The sequence below is a fragment of the Lepus europaeus genome, chromosome 1 (genome assembly GCF_033115175.1).
Source record: "Lepus europaeus isolate LE1 chromosome 1, mLepTim1.pri, whole genome shotgun sequence".
NCBI classification, from domain to species: Eukaryota; Metazoa; Chordata; class Mammalia; order Lagomorpha; family Leporidae; genus Lepus; species Lepus europaeus.
Window position 1 is genome coordinate 61,246,552 of NC_084827.1, and position 17,243 is coordinate 61,263,794.

General features: G+C 61.1%; 1 protein-coding gene across 7 annotated transcripts in view; it reads right to left on the minus strand.

Moving 5' to 3' along the window:
* Nucleotides 1-323: 323 nt before the first annotated feature.
* The window catches only part of BIN1 (bridging integrator 1), a 50,116-nt gene continuing 33,196 nt past the window's right edge, over nt 324-17,243 (minus strand). Inside the window, exons 7-18 of one of the 7 annotated variants that reach the window (XM_062179602.1) lie at nt 14,866-14,951; nt 14,599-14,674; nt 12,877-12,959; nt 8,877-9,024; nt 7,844-7,972; nt 4,930-5,037; nt 4,536-4,559; nt 3,194-3,301; nt 2,452-2,541; nt 2,086-2,196; nt 1,854-1,955; nt 324-827 (exon numbers count right to left, since the gene is read on the minus strand). In XM_062179602.1, the coding sequence (XP_062035586.1) occupies nt 720-827; nt 1,854-1,955; nt 2,086-2,196; nt 2,452-2,541; nt 3,194-3,301; nt 4,536-4,559; nt 4,930-5,037; nt 7,844-7,972; nt 8,877-9,024; nt 12,877-12,959; nt 14,599-14,674; nt 14,866-14,951 (1,173 nt within the window). In that variant the 3' untranslated portion in view covers nt 324-719. The remainder of the gene's footprint in view (nt 828-1,853; nt 1,956-2,085; nt 2,197-2,451; nt 2,542-3,193; nt 3,302-4,535; nt 4,560-4,929; nt 5,038-7,843; nt 7,973-8,876; nt 9,025-12,876; nt 12,960-14,598; nt 14,675-14,865; nt 14,952-17,243) is intronic. The other 6 variants (XM_062179195.1, XM_062179326.1, XM_062179267.1 and 3 more) reach the window with 6 other exon arrangements.

The following is a 17,243-nucleotide window of genomic DNA, read 5'->3' on the forward strand; positions in this document are numbered from 1 at the left end:
GGTCTGGGGCCTGGGCTCAGACTCCCAGTCTCCTCATCTGTGCAGCAGGGTCCTGGTGCCTGCCTCCCAAGTTCCCACGTGGACTAGATAAGGTCACTTAGGGTGGCACCCAGGGGAGCTGACACCCACGGATCATGCCAAGCAGGTATCAGGCTCTGGGCCCCAACCCAGCAGCAGCCACCACCCAGCTGGCCCGCCAGCACCCACCAGGCAGAGGACGCATGCTAAGGAAGTATAGGAGACCTCAAGGGAGAGGGGGCCCAGGGATCCCCGGTTCCACGGGACGGGCAGACAAAAGAAACACACACGGGCGCCCCCAGTGGTTCGTCAGCTTTGTTTGTTTGTTCGCTTCCTTCTGTTTGGAACACTGGGGTTTATTTTCAAACAGGCCGGGCTGGCGCCTGCGCCCCACTCAGCAGCTGCTGGGGGACACATGCGGGCACAGGTGCAGACGCCGGGTACTCAACTAGGGCGGGAGACACAGCAGCTTCGGGAACTCTGGCCGAGGCCGCCGGGCTGGCCGGGGCCGGGCTCTCTGTGAGCCCTCCCCATCTGCGGGGAAACACCTCTAGGCCTGGGCATGTTCTTCCCTCGCAGCATCCCTTTGCTTCTCCAGAGTTTGAAAACAACGGAAAAAAAAAAAAAAAAAAAAAAAAAAACAAAGAAAAGAAACACACATCTTTCCGGGACCGGGGGCGCTGGTCACGTGGCCTCACGCATCACTGCACCCGCTCGGTGAAGTTCTCGGGGAACACGCCCCGGCATTTCTCCAGCTCCTTGTGCTGGTTCCAGTCGCTCTCCTTCACACCCATGAGCCAGCCTTCATCCTGCGGGCCAAGCAGAGCAGGTGCAGGCATGGGACACCTCCTCCAGGGGGCATTCCCGGATACTCACCAACACCCACAGCCACCTCACAGGGGCCAGCCTGCTCTCTGCGCCTGCCTCTGCACCGGTCAGAACAGCTCCCCCATCCCAGGCCCAGGGACTACCCACCACTGGGACGAGGGGGGGGGGGGGCAACAGGCGGGGAGGGTCTTGCAGAGGTCATGTCCCAAGGAGGCCATCAGCTGCCCTTCCAGGCTTCCTGACCACTACAAACAATGCCAGGGACACTTACCAGTGAAAAAGCTTCTAGAAGGATCCAAGGCCACCCCATGAAGCCCTCCATCTCCAATTGGTCCTTTGCTTCAACACTGACCCCAGATGCAAACCTCCTGAGGCTGTAAGGCCACACACCCCTGCCTGGGGCTGGGTGTTCCCTGCCTGGAGGGGGAAGGCTCTGCCTGGGAGCCTCCTGGGTGTTTATTACTTCCCTCTGTGTCATGATCTGTCTTGTGATAGACCCTTTTGATGCTCTATCTGAGCCCTGGGGCAGCCTTCCCAGGGTGATCCCCACTGTGGCCAGAGGCCAGGATTCAGCTACTTCAAATCCCACACAGACGGGCCTGACCCACTAACGGGGCTGGCAACACTGGGAGGCCTTGGAAAACCCGCAGAATTCAGGCCCAAGAAACCCTCACGACTCGGACTTCCCCAGCCCTATGGCCCTCAACTCCCAGCCTACAGTCACCACCACTCCCCTCCCCTCCCCGCCCCGCCCCGCCGGGCTGCCTTCCTCCCAGACCTGGTAAGACCCGCCCCAGAAAATGAACCCCTTGGGGCGTGTTCACCAAAAGGACTCCCCAGCAGCAAGAGAGGAGAATGGCGGGCCAACGGGGAGGAGAAAACCAGGATGAAAGAGGCAGGCATGGAGGCGAGGAGGTAGCCGTTGGGATTCTCAGCAGTGCACAGTGGGTCTCTGCTGCCCCCTGCTGGCCCATCCCTGCCACAGCCAGCCCCAGACAGAGGCTCACCTGCTCCTCGGGGTTCTGGAAGGGGATCACCAGCACCACGTCGCCGGCCTTGAGCTGCAACTCATCCGTGTCGGTGGCTGTGTAGTCGTGCTGTGCCTGCACCTGCACAGGTTGGGGAGCACCTGTCAGGCCCTGGGGTGTCCCCTCCAGCTCTGCCGCCGCAGATGGACCAGGGCTTCATGGCCACCTTGCTGATGGGAATGCACCCTCTCCCGGGGGGTGGTCCACTCACCTTGAACATGAAGCCAGGGGGTAGGTCCGGGCGCCCAGCCCCGCTGCCGCCCTCCACGGCGCCGTTCACAGTTGCTGAGAAGGTCTCCACCACCACAGCGGGAAGGGAGCTCTGGGGAGAAGAGCATGGGTCAGCCCGGCAGGGAGCAGGTCCGGGGAGGGTAGGGGCCATGGGGAGGGAAAGGGAGGTGTCTGTGCCAGGTGCCAGGCCTGCCTGTCCCCAGGATCCTCGGCAGGAACCGTGTCCTGGACCAGCAAAGGGGCAAAGGAGCACAGAGGAGCTGCGGGCAGGCAGACGGACGGATGGACGGGCAGGCGGACAGACAGCAGGGAGGAAAAGACAGGGCTCTGGTCCCTGCCGTCTTACGGAGGCTGCTTCGCTTGCTGCCGTCTCCCCAGGCTCCTGGGCTCCGGCCGCAGGCTGGGTCCCACCCGCCACCTCCGAGGCCTCTGCTGGCTGCAATATAAATGCCGGCATGGGGTCAGACACAGGACAGATGCCACGACCAGGACACAGGGAACCAGCCACAGGGCAGCCGGCCACACCCTTGTACAATCCGGGGAGCAGCTGAAGAGAAGGCTTTGGCAGGCATAGGTACGCGAGTGATGTGTCCTGCAGAAGCCTGGGACCCAGCCCTGGGGCGCCACCCACACACAGGCCTTGCCTCTGAGTCCCCAGACCTGCCCGCCCACCCGTGCCCATCACAGCTCCTCCCAGCTGGGCGGAGCCTGCAGCGCGAGCTTGTCCCAGCCTGAACACCGTCTCAGGCTGACCTGAGACTCAGCCACTTCCGGGCACAAGGCCCCAGTGACCCAACCTCCCTAGCTCCTATCTCTTCATCTGCAAAAGCAGGATGTGTGGCTGACAAGGTTGCGGTGAAAAGAAAATTCTGCTAAGTGTTTGCTATAAACCAGTGGGTGCTCAGAAGGTTCCTCCTCCCTGGTGTGAGTTGGGGGAGCAGGAGAGGCAGGTGGGACTCCAGCCAGGCTCACCCACCCCTGCCCATCCTGGGGCCTCGGTGGCCTGGTCCATCCTGCACCCCTACTCTGGCCTCCTCCACCGCACACCCAAGTCGGGGGAGGGGGGGAGAAGGCAGGTGGACACTTACTTGGGCAGGCCCCGGCTCGGCCGTCTGGCTGGGCCAGGCCACAGCAAAGGTACCCTCAGCAGCGCTGGGCTCCCTGGAAGGCAGGCTGCCCGCTGGACTCTCTGTGGGCTAGTGACAGGCCACCAGGAGAGAACGGGGTGTGGGGGCAAGGGGGGAGCAGAGGCCGGGTGGAGGTGAGGAGAGGGGCACGGGATGAGAAAAGACAGTCATGAGCAGCCAGTGTTGGTGGACACGGAGGCAGTGTGCAGCCGAGGTGGGGCCTCCTGACTGCTCCTCTCCCACCTTCTCGTTCTGGTCACCGCCAAAGGGACGGCAGGTGCACTGGCCCCCACGGCGGAGCAGCCGCCACGGCCCTCATGAGAACAGCCTGCAACGTGTAGCATGCTCGTTCTCTGTGGCCTCCTGAGGTCCTGGGGCCTGGGCTGCAGTGTGCGACACCCCCGCCACCACCAGGACATCTGCATACCTCACCTACCGGCCTCAGCCTGCACCTCAGCACCCCAGCCTGGGTCATGTGGCCTCGGAGCAAGCCCGGGAGACAAGGCTGGAATTCTGGCTCCACGGTCACCCACTGTGGGGCACATCCTGAGCCTGGGCACCCTGAGCTATCAGGAAGGGGTGACATCTGTCCTGAGCGGGGTGGCCTTCCGCTGTCAACAGGCCCTGTGTCCTGGTGCAGGGGTTAAGACAACGGCTCGGGATGCCCGCATCCCACATCAGAGTCTCTGGCTTTGAATCCCAGCTCTGTTCCAGCTTCCAGCTAACGCACACCCTGAGACGCAGCAGGGATGGCTCAGGTGCTTGGGTCCCCGCCATCCATGTGGGAGACCCGGATGGAGTTTCAGGCTCCCGGCTTCAGTCTGGCGCAGCCCCAGTCACCGTGTCCATGTAGACAGTGAACCAGTTCATGGGCAGTGTGTGTGTGTGTGTTTCTATTTCTCCCTCCCTGTGCTTTTCAAATAAAATAAGATTTTTTTAAAGGCACTGGCTTCACCCTGCCTCCCCCGCCCCATCTCCACCTCCCACCCTCCTCTCCCCAGCTTCCTGGCCCCTCCCTGTGCAACCCCACTACCTAAAGCTCCTGCAAGGCAAGAAGCCTGCACCCCCCGGCCCTCTGCCCATCAGGACACGAGGCTGCATCACCACGACCCACATGAAAAGTCTCCACATGCGCTCTGCCCCTCGGGCCTGCCGCAGCGGTACAAGCAGCACACCACCAGAGACTGGCATCCCCGCGGGGTGTGTGCGAGCGAGCGCAATGCGCCTGCACTTGCAGTAGAGTCCAGGCATGCGCAGAAGGGCGGCTCCCCGAGGGCGGGGCCCAGGAGCACACGTGGCTTACCTCCCAGAGGTCCCACGGGATGGGCTGAGCGCAGCAGTGAAGGTAGAAGCACAGAGTTAGCACGCGGGTTAGAGACAGAGGTGCGCCAGCGCTCTTCCCCCCTCCCCCCGGAGGGAGGGGCCCACCCACCCCCACCCCGGGGGCCCTGCAGCCCAGGATTGGACCCCTTTCAGGGGCTTCCAGACCCCAGACCAGCAGGGTGCTGCCAGGAGCTCTGAGGCCAGACTCTGAGATGAACTGGAAGTTGCCAGAAGTGTGGGGCCGGCTGGCTCGGCTGACCCAGAGGTGCTGACTCAGCAAGCCGGGGGCTTGGACACCAAAGGTGGGTGGGACGTGGAGCGTGGAGCGTGGAGCCCAGAGCCCAGAGCCCCGCCCATGCCCAGGCACAACCAACCTGACCGGAGGGCGTGGGAGCCTTCACAGGGCTCGCCACGGGTGGGAGGGGGTCGAAGTCCAGGTCCAGCAAACTGGCCTGCTCCGAGAATCGCCCTGGGGCCTCAAACTTGGCAGCGGGCAACAGCAGGGGAGGAAGGCAGTTAGTGACGTTATGGGCACACAGACACAACACACAGGATGCATCCCCTGCACACATCCACCTCACGTACACTCAGGACCACTGCCCACGGCCACATGCCCTGGTTCAAGATCCCACCCACAGGAGGGCAATGCCCAGTGCCCGGCTCACCCAGCCACAGGCCCACTGTAGAGCAGCCTCCCCGGGGCCAGTGCAAAGCCCCAGCTCTCTCTTGCATCCTCTGCAGCCTGGGGCAGCCTCCTGGGCCTGCATCTCTGCTTTGCTTCCAACCCCCATGAGCTCAGCGGACCTCACCCCTTCCTGCCCCCCATGACCATCCCGGGAACCCCTGACCAAGATGCCTCAAGTTCAAAGGCTTCACACGGATCTCCTCTGCCCCCACCCCCAGAAAGGGCTGAGCCTGCCCATGTAGCCTCGGAAGCCAGCCTCCAGAGTGGGGGCCCCGGCACCAAGGGGCCCTGTGTCAAAACCAGGCTTTGCCCTGCAGTCACTCCCAGAGACTCCCTCAGGGAGCCTGGGTGCAGCCCAGGAATGGGCATGGAGCAGGCACTGGAGCCTAGGAATATGCATGCAGGAGCTGCCCCCAGGAGACTGGGATGAGTGGCCCTGCCCCACCATGAGAAGCCCCACTGTATGTTGGACCAGACTGTCGCAGGTGGTGGGGTCTTTCCTGGAGCCACCCAAGGGGAGAGCCCCGGATGAGGCAGGAGTCATGACTCTGAGGATCTCCAGGGACCAGGGTGCCAGCCAGGGCAGCCACAGCAGCCAGCTTACAAGGAGGGGTCTGCTTGGTGGTGGCCCCCATCTCCACATGGGGCTTCCCTTTAAGGCCACAGAGGACTCTCCCCAGACCCAGGAGAGGAGCCATGTGGTTCAGCATCTTCCCTCCATCCAGGATCCAGGCCCATGTGCAGGGCTGGCAGGGTGCCCAGCTGGCTCCCCCACTCTCTTAACAGGCATCCGACAGGGGGCGCCCTGCAGGCCTGCCACCGTCCCAGTCTCCATCAAGCAGGATGAGACCTGGGAGTCTGGGCAGCGGCTCCCCAGCGGGGCCTCTACATTCCAAGAAATGCCCAGGGCTGGCTGTCCCACAGCTCAGGGGACAGAGTTGCAGGCCAGGCTGGGGTCAGAAGCACAGAGCCCAGGCCAAGTGAACTCGCCAAGCCCCAGCCCTGGGCCTGCCTGGGGACGGATTTTCCTTCAGGGCCCGCCCAGGGTGGGGAGACAGCTGCTCCCACCCCCCAGCCTCCAGGTGCCTCCCGCCAGCCCAGCCAGCAGCCGGCAGCTCTCCCCCACACCCTGCACAGACAGCAACAACCCCCCAGCTCCCAGGAGACAATCACAAGCTGGCTGCCTCCCCCTGCCCCGCCCCATGGGGTGGTGACACTGGGCTACTCACCACACCACAGCAGGAAGCCCGGCTGGCGCAAGCATCATGGATAAGGAGGAGCCCCTGCCCCATGCAGCACCACCCACAGTGGCTGGCCCTCCCACCCCAAATCAGACCCAGCAGACCCCTGCTCTCTGGAGAGGACACAAGGATACGAGGAAGGCATGCGGTGACATGGAGGGACAGATGCGCTCAGAGCCCCGGTGCAGGTGGTCTCTGGTTACCTTCTGCCCTGCTCTGCCCTGCCCTGCCTCGTCCTAGCACTCGCTCCCTGGACAGGCTGCAGGTGGATGGATCCAGCATCTCTAGGCTCATGCCAGCCACCTCCATGTCTGCCCACCCTCTGACCACTGCCCAGCCTGTCCCAGCCCCACAAGGGGACCACAGCAATGAGCTGCCCTGAGGGACACCAGCCTCCTCTCTCTACCTTCCCCGCTGCCACTTGCTGCAGAGAGGGGCTCGCCTGAGTCCCACCCCGACCAGCCCAGCACCTGCTCACAAGCAGCCTCGGACTAAAAGGTCCTTGGTTCTGACCTAAAGTCCTTCCACGGGGGCTTGAAGCCCACCCTCCCTTAGACAGAAAAACCCCTGTTCTCAGTTCCCAGATGCGTTGCGCCACCCGCCTCCTCCTCGCTCCTCCCTCCTCCTCCCCCCTCCCTGCCTGGGCTCTGGGTCTGTGCAGAGGAGCCTGCAGGCAGGGCAAGGCCACAGGGCTCCAGCCACGACCACCACCGTCTGGACTGGCCACTCCACAAAAAGCAGGGCCCTGTGGGTGCCAGGAAGCCACGTGGCCCTGCACAGACGACGTATCACCCTGCTCGGTGCCAAGGAGGTATGCCCCCACCACCACCACACCCCCAGGTGATGGCTCCCTGCTCGGCCTTTCTCCTGTTTCTGGACAGACATTCCATGCCTCTCAGGGCAGTAGCCACCCAGGGCTCCTGTACTGCCTCCCTCCAGTGTCACTCTCCCACCACACTGAGCTTTCTCACCCTCTCCTGGCCTATGCACCAGCTCCTCTCTTGTCCAGAGGGCCGCCTCTGCTCATGGCCACCAGAAAAAGGCTGCCCTCTCCAGGAAGCCTTCCCTGACTGCACCAATCCTCCACGCTCCCAGCTCCCTTCTACTACTGCATCAGCTGTGCCACCAGGCCACGGCTGAGGTGACCACTGCTACGAGGTGGACAAGCACCTTTCACCTGAGCCCCTGCACCTGGCCACAGGCCATGCCCTGAGATGGACAATGGGTGATGGAGGGATGATGGGGACCAGACCCCTGGCCCTGGAGATGGATGCACAGGCACAGGGATGGAGGGTGTAGGCCATGCACGCTCTGAGAGAGCAGGAGGAGGGCGAGGACTGGGCCGCGGCGGCCGCGGCTGACCTGGGAAGGGGTGGTCACGCTGATCTCGGGGACAAACGTGTCCTCAAACAGGCTGAGGATCTGCTCCTGCTTGATCTCCTTGGACGGGGTGTGTTTGGGAGGCGGAGGGACGGGTGGGCCTTTCCGGAGCTGTGGGCCAGCAGCGGGTGGGGGGTGAGGGGGGCCGCGCACGTGGGGGCGGGGTTGGGGGAGGAGATAGAGACAGAGCCACGGTTAGTCACGCCCCAGGCCAAGCCCCCAACGCCCCCCACCACACCCCTGCAGCCGAGCAACAGGAAGACACCAAGGCCACAGGCGCCCCCAGGAGGTCCAGAAGAGCTGTGCAGAGAGTGAGAAAAGGGGGAAGAGGAGAGGAGGGCACAGGGAGGAGGCAGTGGATGGCACACAGAGGGCGCAGGCTCCGTGTCCCCACGGTGGAGCCAGAGCAGACTCTCAGCGTTGTCCGTATCCTAATAAGCTTGGGGCCCAGCGGGGCAGCTGCCTAAAACCCACACAGGGAGATCACTGGGCGCCCGCATACCTCCCTGATGCTCTGCAGGAGCCTGGAGGACCTGGTGGGCGTGGTCACGCCTAGGCCACGCCCCCACCCGCAACTGAGCAAGTCATGATGGATGGACCATCCTGCCCGCCTTCAACAGGATGGATGGTCCAGAAGCCCCAAGTCTGGCCTCCAACACTGACCCCCTCCTCTCTGTCCCTTCAAAGGTCCTCCATGGCCCTAGGTGGGGCTCCTCCCTCAGCCCCCTGCAAGAGAGACCAGGCGAGGGAGGGGGAAGGGAAGGCAGGCAGCTGCCTCTGGAGACACTGGGGGCTAGGAAGACAGAGTCCAGCCATGGAGGGGGAGGGGGAGGCCCTGCAGAGCAAGGAGAGGGGGACACTTAGGGAGGACAGACAGTCACAGATGACCCCTGAAGGGGCCCAGGCCCTCTGGACAAAGCCTCTGGCTCCAAACCTGCTCAGGCCAGGAAGGAAACAGGAGAGAGAGGAGAGATAACAGCAGGGAGGGGGAGGAGGAGGAGGAGGGTGCACCTACCTGAGACGGGGACTTGGGGATGGTGGCCCCAGGGGCAGCCCCGCTGGCCGGCTCTGGCTCATGGTTAACTCTGATCTCAGGGGTGGCCGCAGGGGAGCCATCTGGCGGAGGCGAGGGGCTCTTGTTCCCTTTGGCAGGGGCATTGTCGCTGTTGGGCAGGACAAGAAAAGAGCCTGATGCAGGCCGGCCTCCATGCGCACAGGGGTGAGCTGTGAGGAGGGGGATGCACGTGTGCCCTGTGGGCACACACATGGCATTCTGTGCAAAGCTGCATGTGTGTGCCCTGTGGATGCACATGTGATGTGTGCATGTGTGTGTCCCATGGTCACACATGTGACATTGAGTGTGCACGTGTGTTATCATGGGTGCACATGCAACATTCGGTACAAATATGTGCATGTGTGTGCCCTACAGTGGTACACATGGCACTGTGTGTACATGCACATATCACATGTATACATTCCATGGCTGTACATGTGATATATGTCTGTTTATCCCACCACACATGTACTATTGTGTGTATCCCAAAGTTACACATGTGACATTGTGTGTCATAGGTGCAAACGTGTACATGTGTGCCCTGTGGTGACACATGGCATTGCATGTACACATGTATACATGTGTGCTCTATGGATTCAAATGTGATGTCATGTACATGTGTGTATCCCATGTGGCATTGTGTATGTCATGGTCGCACGTGTGACATTGCATGTGCATGTGTGTGCCCTGTGGATACATGTGTGCCTGTGTGTGAGAACGAGTGGGAATGAAGAAACCTGCACGTGTGCCTGCCTGAGTTCCCGGCAGGAGGCAGGACCCCAGGCTGCAGGTGCATGTGGTCCCCAGGGGCGGGGCAGGGCCTGGGAACCCCCTGCAGCTGGAGGCCAGCCCTGCAGCCCCACGCACTCCACCGCACTCTTCCCCAAACATGCTGGTGGGCCTGAGATCCACAGCACGAGAAAGCCAGACATCCTAGAGGCAAAGTGAGTCTTCCCCACGTCACGCAACAGCCCCTCTGCTGGAGGGCCCCCGCTCCCTGCCGGTGCCCACCCTCCCACACAGACGCCGACCACAGCGCGGTCACAGCACAGCCCCTCAGCCCAGACGCCTCCCCGTGTGCACGATCGTGAGCCATCAGAGGCCACTGGAGGCCCTGGTAGGGTCTGGGTGACAGGCCTACGTTTGTAGACAGCACCTGTAGATGCAGCAGCAGCCAGAATGGCAGCCATGAGCTACAGCTGCTTCTTTGAATTCCACTACAACTGAATTAATGACAATTGAGCATTTTGCTCCTTGGTCACCCTGGCCACATTTCAGGTGTGCAGGAGCCACCTGAGGTGCCTGGCCACCACGCTTGGCTGAGGCAGGCCTAGAAAGACACAATGAGAGTTACTGCCCAAGCCGCCTGGAGGGGCCAGGGGTCAGGGGACGATGGGCGAGGTACTGCTCATCTCCTCTTCTCTGTTTTGAATTTCTGCTCACAGGAACCTACTTGTATCCTTAAAGAAGACTTACTAATGGGGCCAGCGCTGTGGGGCAGCAAGTTACCAGCCTACAGCGCTGGCTTCCCATATGGGCACCAGTTCGAGTCCCAGCTGCTCCTCTTCCAATCCAGCTCTCTGCTATGGCCTGGGAAAGCAGTGGAAGATGGCCCAAGTCCTTGGGTCCCTGCACCCACGTGGGAGACCTGAAAGAAGCTCCTGGCTTCAGACTGACTCAGCTCTAGCCCTTGTGGTCATTTGGGGAGTGAGGCAGCAGAATGGAAGACCTCTCTCTCTCTCTGGAGCTACCTCTCTCTGTAACTCTTTCAAATAAATAAAATAAATCTTTAAAAAAAAAAAAAAAAGTCCTACTAGGGTAGTTCAAACTGTTTCTGGAAAAAGTGGAATTGAAACAGTTCATTTTGGCGCAAAATTTTTTAGGGTGCTAAAAAAAAGTTGGCATAATCTGTGGAAAATGCGTGTTATGAAAAATGCTGCATAGATTTCAATTTTTTAACCAAAATAAATGCATACTTTTAATTCCAGTTTCCCACGACCTTTCTGAAGTGCCTTCAGAGAATCATAAGTGTATATTATACAGGCATAATTTAAAATACTAAAACAGGCGTAACAGCTGAAACACAGCTGGGAATGTCGGTACCCTATATCAGAGGGCATGAGCTCAAGTCTTGGCTCCCCTCCTGATTCCAGGATCCTGCTCCTGTGCACCCTGGGAGGCAGCAGGTGATGGCCCAAGTGCTTGGTCCCTGTCACCTAGTATCTTGGTTTTTTGGCCTGGCCCAGGCCTGGCTGTTGCAGGCATTTGGGGCGGGAAGAAACAGATGGAAGATTTATCTCCATCTCTGTCTTGTGTGTATATCTGCCTTTCAAATACAATTAAATAAAAATGTTAAGAAATAAAAAACCACGGTGCTGTCGTGTCCACCCCTGGGCTTCCTGCCTGGCTACCTTCCACACCTGCAGGTGCACCACCTGCCTGCCCCACCCTGAGAGGATTCCTTCCCCCAAACAGCAGCCCCCACCCCGGCCCTCACTGCCCGCTTCCAACACACACAGGACGCAGCCCCGCCCTGGCCCTGCACTGCACACACGACAGGTTAGGAGGAGTTAGTGGCGCCCTGGGAACAGGGCACGGGCACATGCACGGGGCCGCCGGCCAGGGCGCCGGCCTCCAAGGCGCCGACGCAGCTCTTGCTGCCAGTACCTGTTTTTCTTCCTGCGCAGCCGGGAGAACAGTTTGGTTTTCTTTCTGTGGGGATGGACGGGGCGTGGAGGCCTTCATCTTGGGAAAATGCCAGACGTGGGGCTGGCCTGTCCCCTGTCCCCTTCCCTCATCACCAACCCCTGGGCTCAGAGGAAGGCTAGGGGCAAAGGCCATGAGAGGGCCTGGGTCTGCCCTTGGGATCAACTTTCCAGGCCTCGGCATCCCAGCACCTGCTATGGGCCCTAGGAGAGGCAGAGGTGGGGCACCTCCACCTCTGGGGTCCCAGGCTATGGGAGCCCAGATGGGGTAGAAAGGAGGCTCCAGGGCCACTGCCCTCAGACCCCCTGCCCGACAGGAGCTGCCCGCACTGCCCAGGACAGCGCACCCACCCAGCATCTTCCTCAGCCGCCCCGGGCTGCCCAGGTGCTGCCCAGGCTGAGCAGGTGTCCCTGCCACAGTGACCTCAGGCTCACCTTTGCGCATTTACCCTTCCCTCCCACAGCCAAGCCTCAGGGCACCTGGGAGGGAGGCCCTCTCCCAGGGGAGGCAGAAGGCAGCAGCACTCAGGAAACCCCTTCTCCGTCTTAGCGACACTTCAAGAAGCAGATACAACCAGCCCATTTCACAGACAAGGAAAGCAAGGCCCCTCGGTGCTCTCTGTGCTCCGCAGTGACTCTCCTGTGTGTGCACACTCACACATGCACTCACACACATGTACACACACACACACACACAAAGGAAGGGAAACCCCAGGCAGCTGTGGCTTCCCCTGGTCCACAGCCCCAGGAGCCAGGCACTTCCCCTCCCCCCCACCGGGGTTTCCCCTCCGGAAACACGGATCTCCGGATCAGCCAGGGGGCCCCCGCAGAGCCAGGGCTGGGGACAGGAAAAGGCAGTGCTCTGAGGACTGGGGCTCCCCTCCAGGAGGTGGCACGCCCAGGAGCGACTGGCTCCCTGCCCCTGTGTCCTGCACGCGGCTCCACCTCCTCCCTGGCTGCTCCACACACAGGGCAGGGGCCCCAAGCTTGGGCACCTGCAGATTCCTTCCTCCAGGGGACGCCACTGGCAGGGCAGAGGTCCCCTTCACCTCCTGTCCCTCTTCACCTGCTGTCAGCACAAGGAGGCGGAGCCAGGACGGCCTGGAACCCTCCCAGAGTCACACCCACAGGGGGCCAAGGAGAGCACCCCCGGGGCACAGGAAGCAGCCTCATCCCAGAGCTGGGTCGGGCCAGGGCGGCCCCGCCCACGTCACCCCACCCCCACCCCCCGGAGCGCGCACACTCCCAGCACGCACCTGGGCTGGGCTTTGACCGCGAAGGTGCTGATGCCCTGCTGTTTCTCCAAGCTGACCAGCACGTCGTTGAGGTTCTGGTTGAGCTGCAAGGGGTGAGGCACACAGAGCAGGTGGGGCCTCCAAACGGCTCCAGGCGCCCTCCCCAAAACACCTCTGCCCCGCCTGCATCCCAGGCCCTTCAAACGCTGGAAACCAGCCGCGAGAGCCCCGGCAAACCCAGAAAACAGGAAGTGGGCTGTGTCACTAGCTGTCCCTGCCACTGGCAACCACCTTTTCTCTCCTTGCTATTTGCAGCGATGTCCTAAAATGCCACAGGGAGCCTGTGCTTTGGAAAAATGGTGTTTGCAGACTTTCAGGCCTAATCAGTAGAGTCATCTTGCCAAAATGCCTTCTGGCCACCCTGAGGCTGTCAGAGGTTTCACCAAAAGCACGGGCAACCAGGGTGTTCATCCCCTGCACACAGCTGAGTCCCATGACTGAGAATATTTCCCCTCTTTGCTTTGGCCACCAGGAAGCTCAGAGCTGAGTTTTCCTCCCATTTACAAATGACTATGTCCTGTGGCATATATTTCCCAGGACTAACTTTACGTTAATGTTTCTCTCTCTGTTCTTTCAACTTTTCCTAGGTTGGCTCACATCTTTGGAGGGAAAAGTGTGAAGGAAAGCAAAGATCTGAAATGCAGGGTAGGTACCACACTCAGGAAAGGCCCCAAGCTGGCTAGCTTTTCCTCCTGCAGCCCCAGCCGGAAATCCACCATCATCACTTTGGGCCTGAGAGACAATCAGGGAGCTGCCCCCGTTGGTTTTCTTAAACGACAAAGTTAAACATTGCATGCTAACAGTGAATGAAGTTACAATGAAAGTGGCACAACACAGGAGCCTGAGCCAATCGGAACTCTTACACCACCTGCTGGCAGTTAACAGGCCTGTTTCAACATCTTAAGAGATATGGGAGAGGGGCTGGCACTGTGGTGCAGTAGGTTAAACCGCTGTCTGCAGCGCCAGCATCCCATATAAGCACCAGTTTGAGTCCCAGCTGCTCTACCTCCAATCCAGCTCCCTGCTAATGCACCTGGGAAAGCAGCAGAAGATGGCCCGAGTCCTTAGGCCCAGGCTACCTACATGGAAGACCTGGATGAAGTTCCTGGCTCCTGGCTCTGGCCTGGCCCTGCCCTGCCCACTAGGGCTATCTGGGGAATGAAGCAACAGATGGAAGATCTCTGTCTCTATCTCTCCCTCTCGCTGTCACTCTGCCTTTCAAATAAATAGTAAATCTCTTTTGAAATAAAAAGTAATATGGGAGGAAAAAATTTAAACTGGATAAATTCTAGTAATGCATTTATTGTCATTCTACAAACGGGGACACGGCTACCATTTTCTGCCTCTGAGCTCTCTGTGCCAAGGCTGTGGCAAAGCTCACTTAGTTTGAGAGGAGCTGCTCTGCTGTCCCCACCCATCATCTCCAGCAAGGAGAACAGGGCTAGGAGGAGGGAGGAGGGCGGGTGGTGCTGGAGCTGGGATCCTGCTCCCAGCCTCCCCTGTGCACCCCGAAACTCCCACTGTGCCTGGGCACTCTGTGGAGGCGCTCCTTGAGGGCAGGTACAATGGGCTCCTCTGTGGGACCCAGAGGCACACGGTGTCCACCAGCAGGTGCTGACGGCCAGCAGGGAAAGGGGAGCTGGGGCCACCTGTCCGTGCCTCTGACTTGGACTCAGGGCCTACCTTACTCATCTCCTTGTGGAAGTTCTCCTCCAGGCCCGCGATGCTCTGAAACGTGTTGACGTAGAAACCCACGCGGCTGTGGGGGGAGGGGGTGGAGAGGAGGAGGAGAGAGAAGAGGAGAAGAGCTGAGCAGATGCCAGGGAGAGCCCATGTGACCAACTCAGAAACCCATGTGCCCAGGTGAGACCACCAGGGACACAGGCCTGAGAGGGTGCGGGCTCCATGGCCAGCCTCGCGGCCAGACCCAGGGCCACCTCTGGGCATCACCTGTTCCACAGGGATGGCAGCTCCTCCTGCAGATCCACGTTCATCTCTTCAAACACCTTCTGTGCTTTGATGAGCTCCTCCTCGGCCTGGGAGAGGTGAGGCAGGTCATTTCCTTCCCTGGGCCTCTCTCCCAGCTGGCCCCCGCCCCCGCCTCCAGACCATGCACTCTGGCCTGGGAGTGGGCGGCCACCATCCTGAGGCTGCTACCCAGGGCCCCAGGGCCACATCTGGCTGGGAGGGAGGCGCGTGGGGAGTGGGGCACAGGAAGGGCACAGAGGCAGACCCCAGACCGGCAAGGCCCCCTCCCCTCCCCCCAGAGGCTGCTTGCCAGGCCTGCCGCTCAGCTCTGGCTGCTCCCCTCTGAAAGGAGCCCCCCCCCCATCCCAGGGAGCGCCTGCTCAGCCTTGTCCTCCAGCCTCACTTCACCTCCCGGCAATGTCTTTCCCACCAATCTCTCTCTCTCCCCCCCCCCACTACCCTCACTCTCTCACTCTTGACCTCTCCCCACCAGACAGAAGCCAGAGACCACAGCCCAGCCCCTCTCAGAATGGCCAGGGATGAAAGGCACAAAGGCAAGGCCATGGAACAGTGGCCAGGCTGACAGGCTGTCCCTGCACCTGCCCGGGGAAGTCCCTACCCATGGGGGGCCTGGGAGTGGCTGCAGGGGTGGGGGTGACCATGGTCACCTCCAGGGACCAACCACAGTACACACAAGCTGCTTCCCTAACTTTGGAGAATTTAGTAAAATTGTAAAGATCAAATAGGACGCAGGGCAAGGACCGAATACACATGCCCCTCCAGAACCCAGTCACATCCAAGAGCCCACCAGGCCTTCAGCACACGGCCCAGCCACCCCTGCCTGGTACGGGGCATCCCGAAATCCCTTGTGTCACGGCACCAGCACCACCACCCCTGGGCCTGTGTGCCTCCTGTCCTGAATGGCCGAGACCCAGCCCCAAGTCTCACATGCCCCGGGAGCCAGCCCTGAACTGGATGAGATACAGCTGCCAGCCCCCACGGCCATCCCAACCGTCCCAAGACCAACAGTGCAGACAGCAGAGAGCGCAGCCCCAGAATCAGCGCCGGCTCCTGCGGGCGGGTTCCAAGAGGCTGTGGCAAATGCAGACAGCAGCTCAGGACTATCCAGGGGACAAGAGGACAACGGGAATTGCCCCGCCCCGACACACACACGCACGCACACACACACAGCCTCGGGGTGAGGCACCGTCTCCCCACAGCCATGTCCACCAGCAGGGAAGCCCCAAGTACCAGCTCACAGCCAGCTGGCTACCTACAGTTAATCAACCCCAAAGGTGCTCCAAGCTGCTGGCCAGGACCCAGGTGGGCTGGGGAGGAAGTGGGGGGGGGGGGGCTTAATACTTCCTTAAAAAACAGGGATCCAGGTGGAAAGACCAGTTTGGCAGCTCCAAGGGTGGGGGTGGGGATCCTCCCTCCCAGCCACATCCACCCCAGGCCTCCCAGTCTGGGGATGAGGGGTGCTCTTCACTCAGCACAAACTGTTTCAGACAAAAATTAAGCAGAAAGTCCAGCTCTGGCTCAGGGGCCCCATTCCACCTGCAACCCAGGGCCTGTACTCAATGGAGGGAGACTCCTGCTCCCTGAAGACCCCACCCCAGGCCGCCTCCTTGGAGCACCAGGTCACCCCAACCTCAGGAGGATGGCCGACGTCCCTGGGGTGGGGGGCTCCAAAGCCAGCCCCTAGCCTGGGCCTGAAGGAAATCAGGCAGCAGAGCAGGGTAAGAAATGGGGACTCGGCCATGCCAAGGGCTCTCAGCACCTGCTGGAGAAACCACCCTCCTGGGCCAGGCCTGTGTCACTACCCCTGACTTCGGAGGGGTGGGGAGTTTTGTCCAGGTTGCGTCTACACAGACCTGCCTTGTGTCTTCAGGGTCCCTCGAGAGAAAGCCTCACGAAGCCCACCTGTCAGCAGCCGGCCACACTGGAGCCCGGGCCATGCCAGGAGTTTGAGACAAAACTCTCCCCCCCTGGACATCTGCCCAGGGCCACTGCAGTGCAGAGCACCTGCTCCCCCCACCCCACCCCCAGCTGTGAGCTCCCAGAAGCTCAATCTTCACAGGTCTCTCCCTGCCGGTCCCAGCACCAGCCAGGCAGGACAGCCCTCCCACATCCCCTCCAGAATGACCACGTGGCGAGGGGGGGGTCCCCAGGGAGCCCCAGGCCAGGCGCCCAGGACAACCACCGGGGACTAGAGTCAAGAGAACCCCAACTCTGTCACTGGACAGCTCCTGGGAAAACGCAGCACCACCCTGGAGCTCCTTCATATGTGGCTGGACGGACATGGCGGGGGATCCTAACGCTGTCACCACCCTGCCCACAGCAGCCCTCAGGGAGCACAA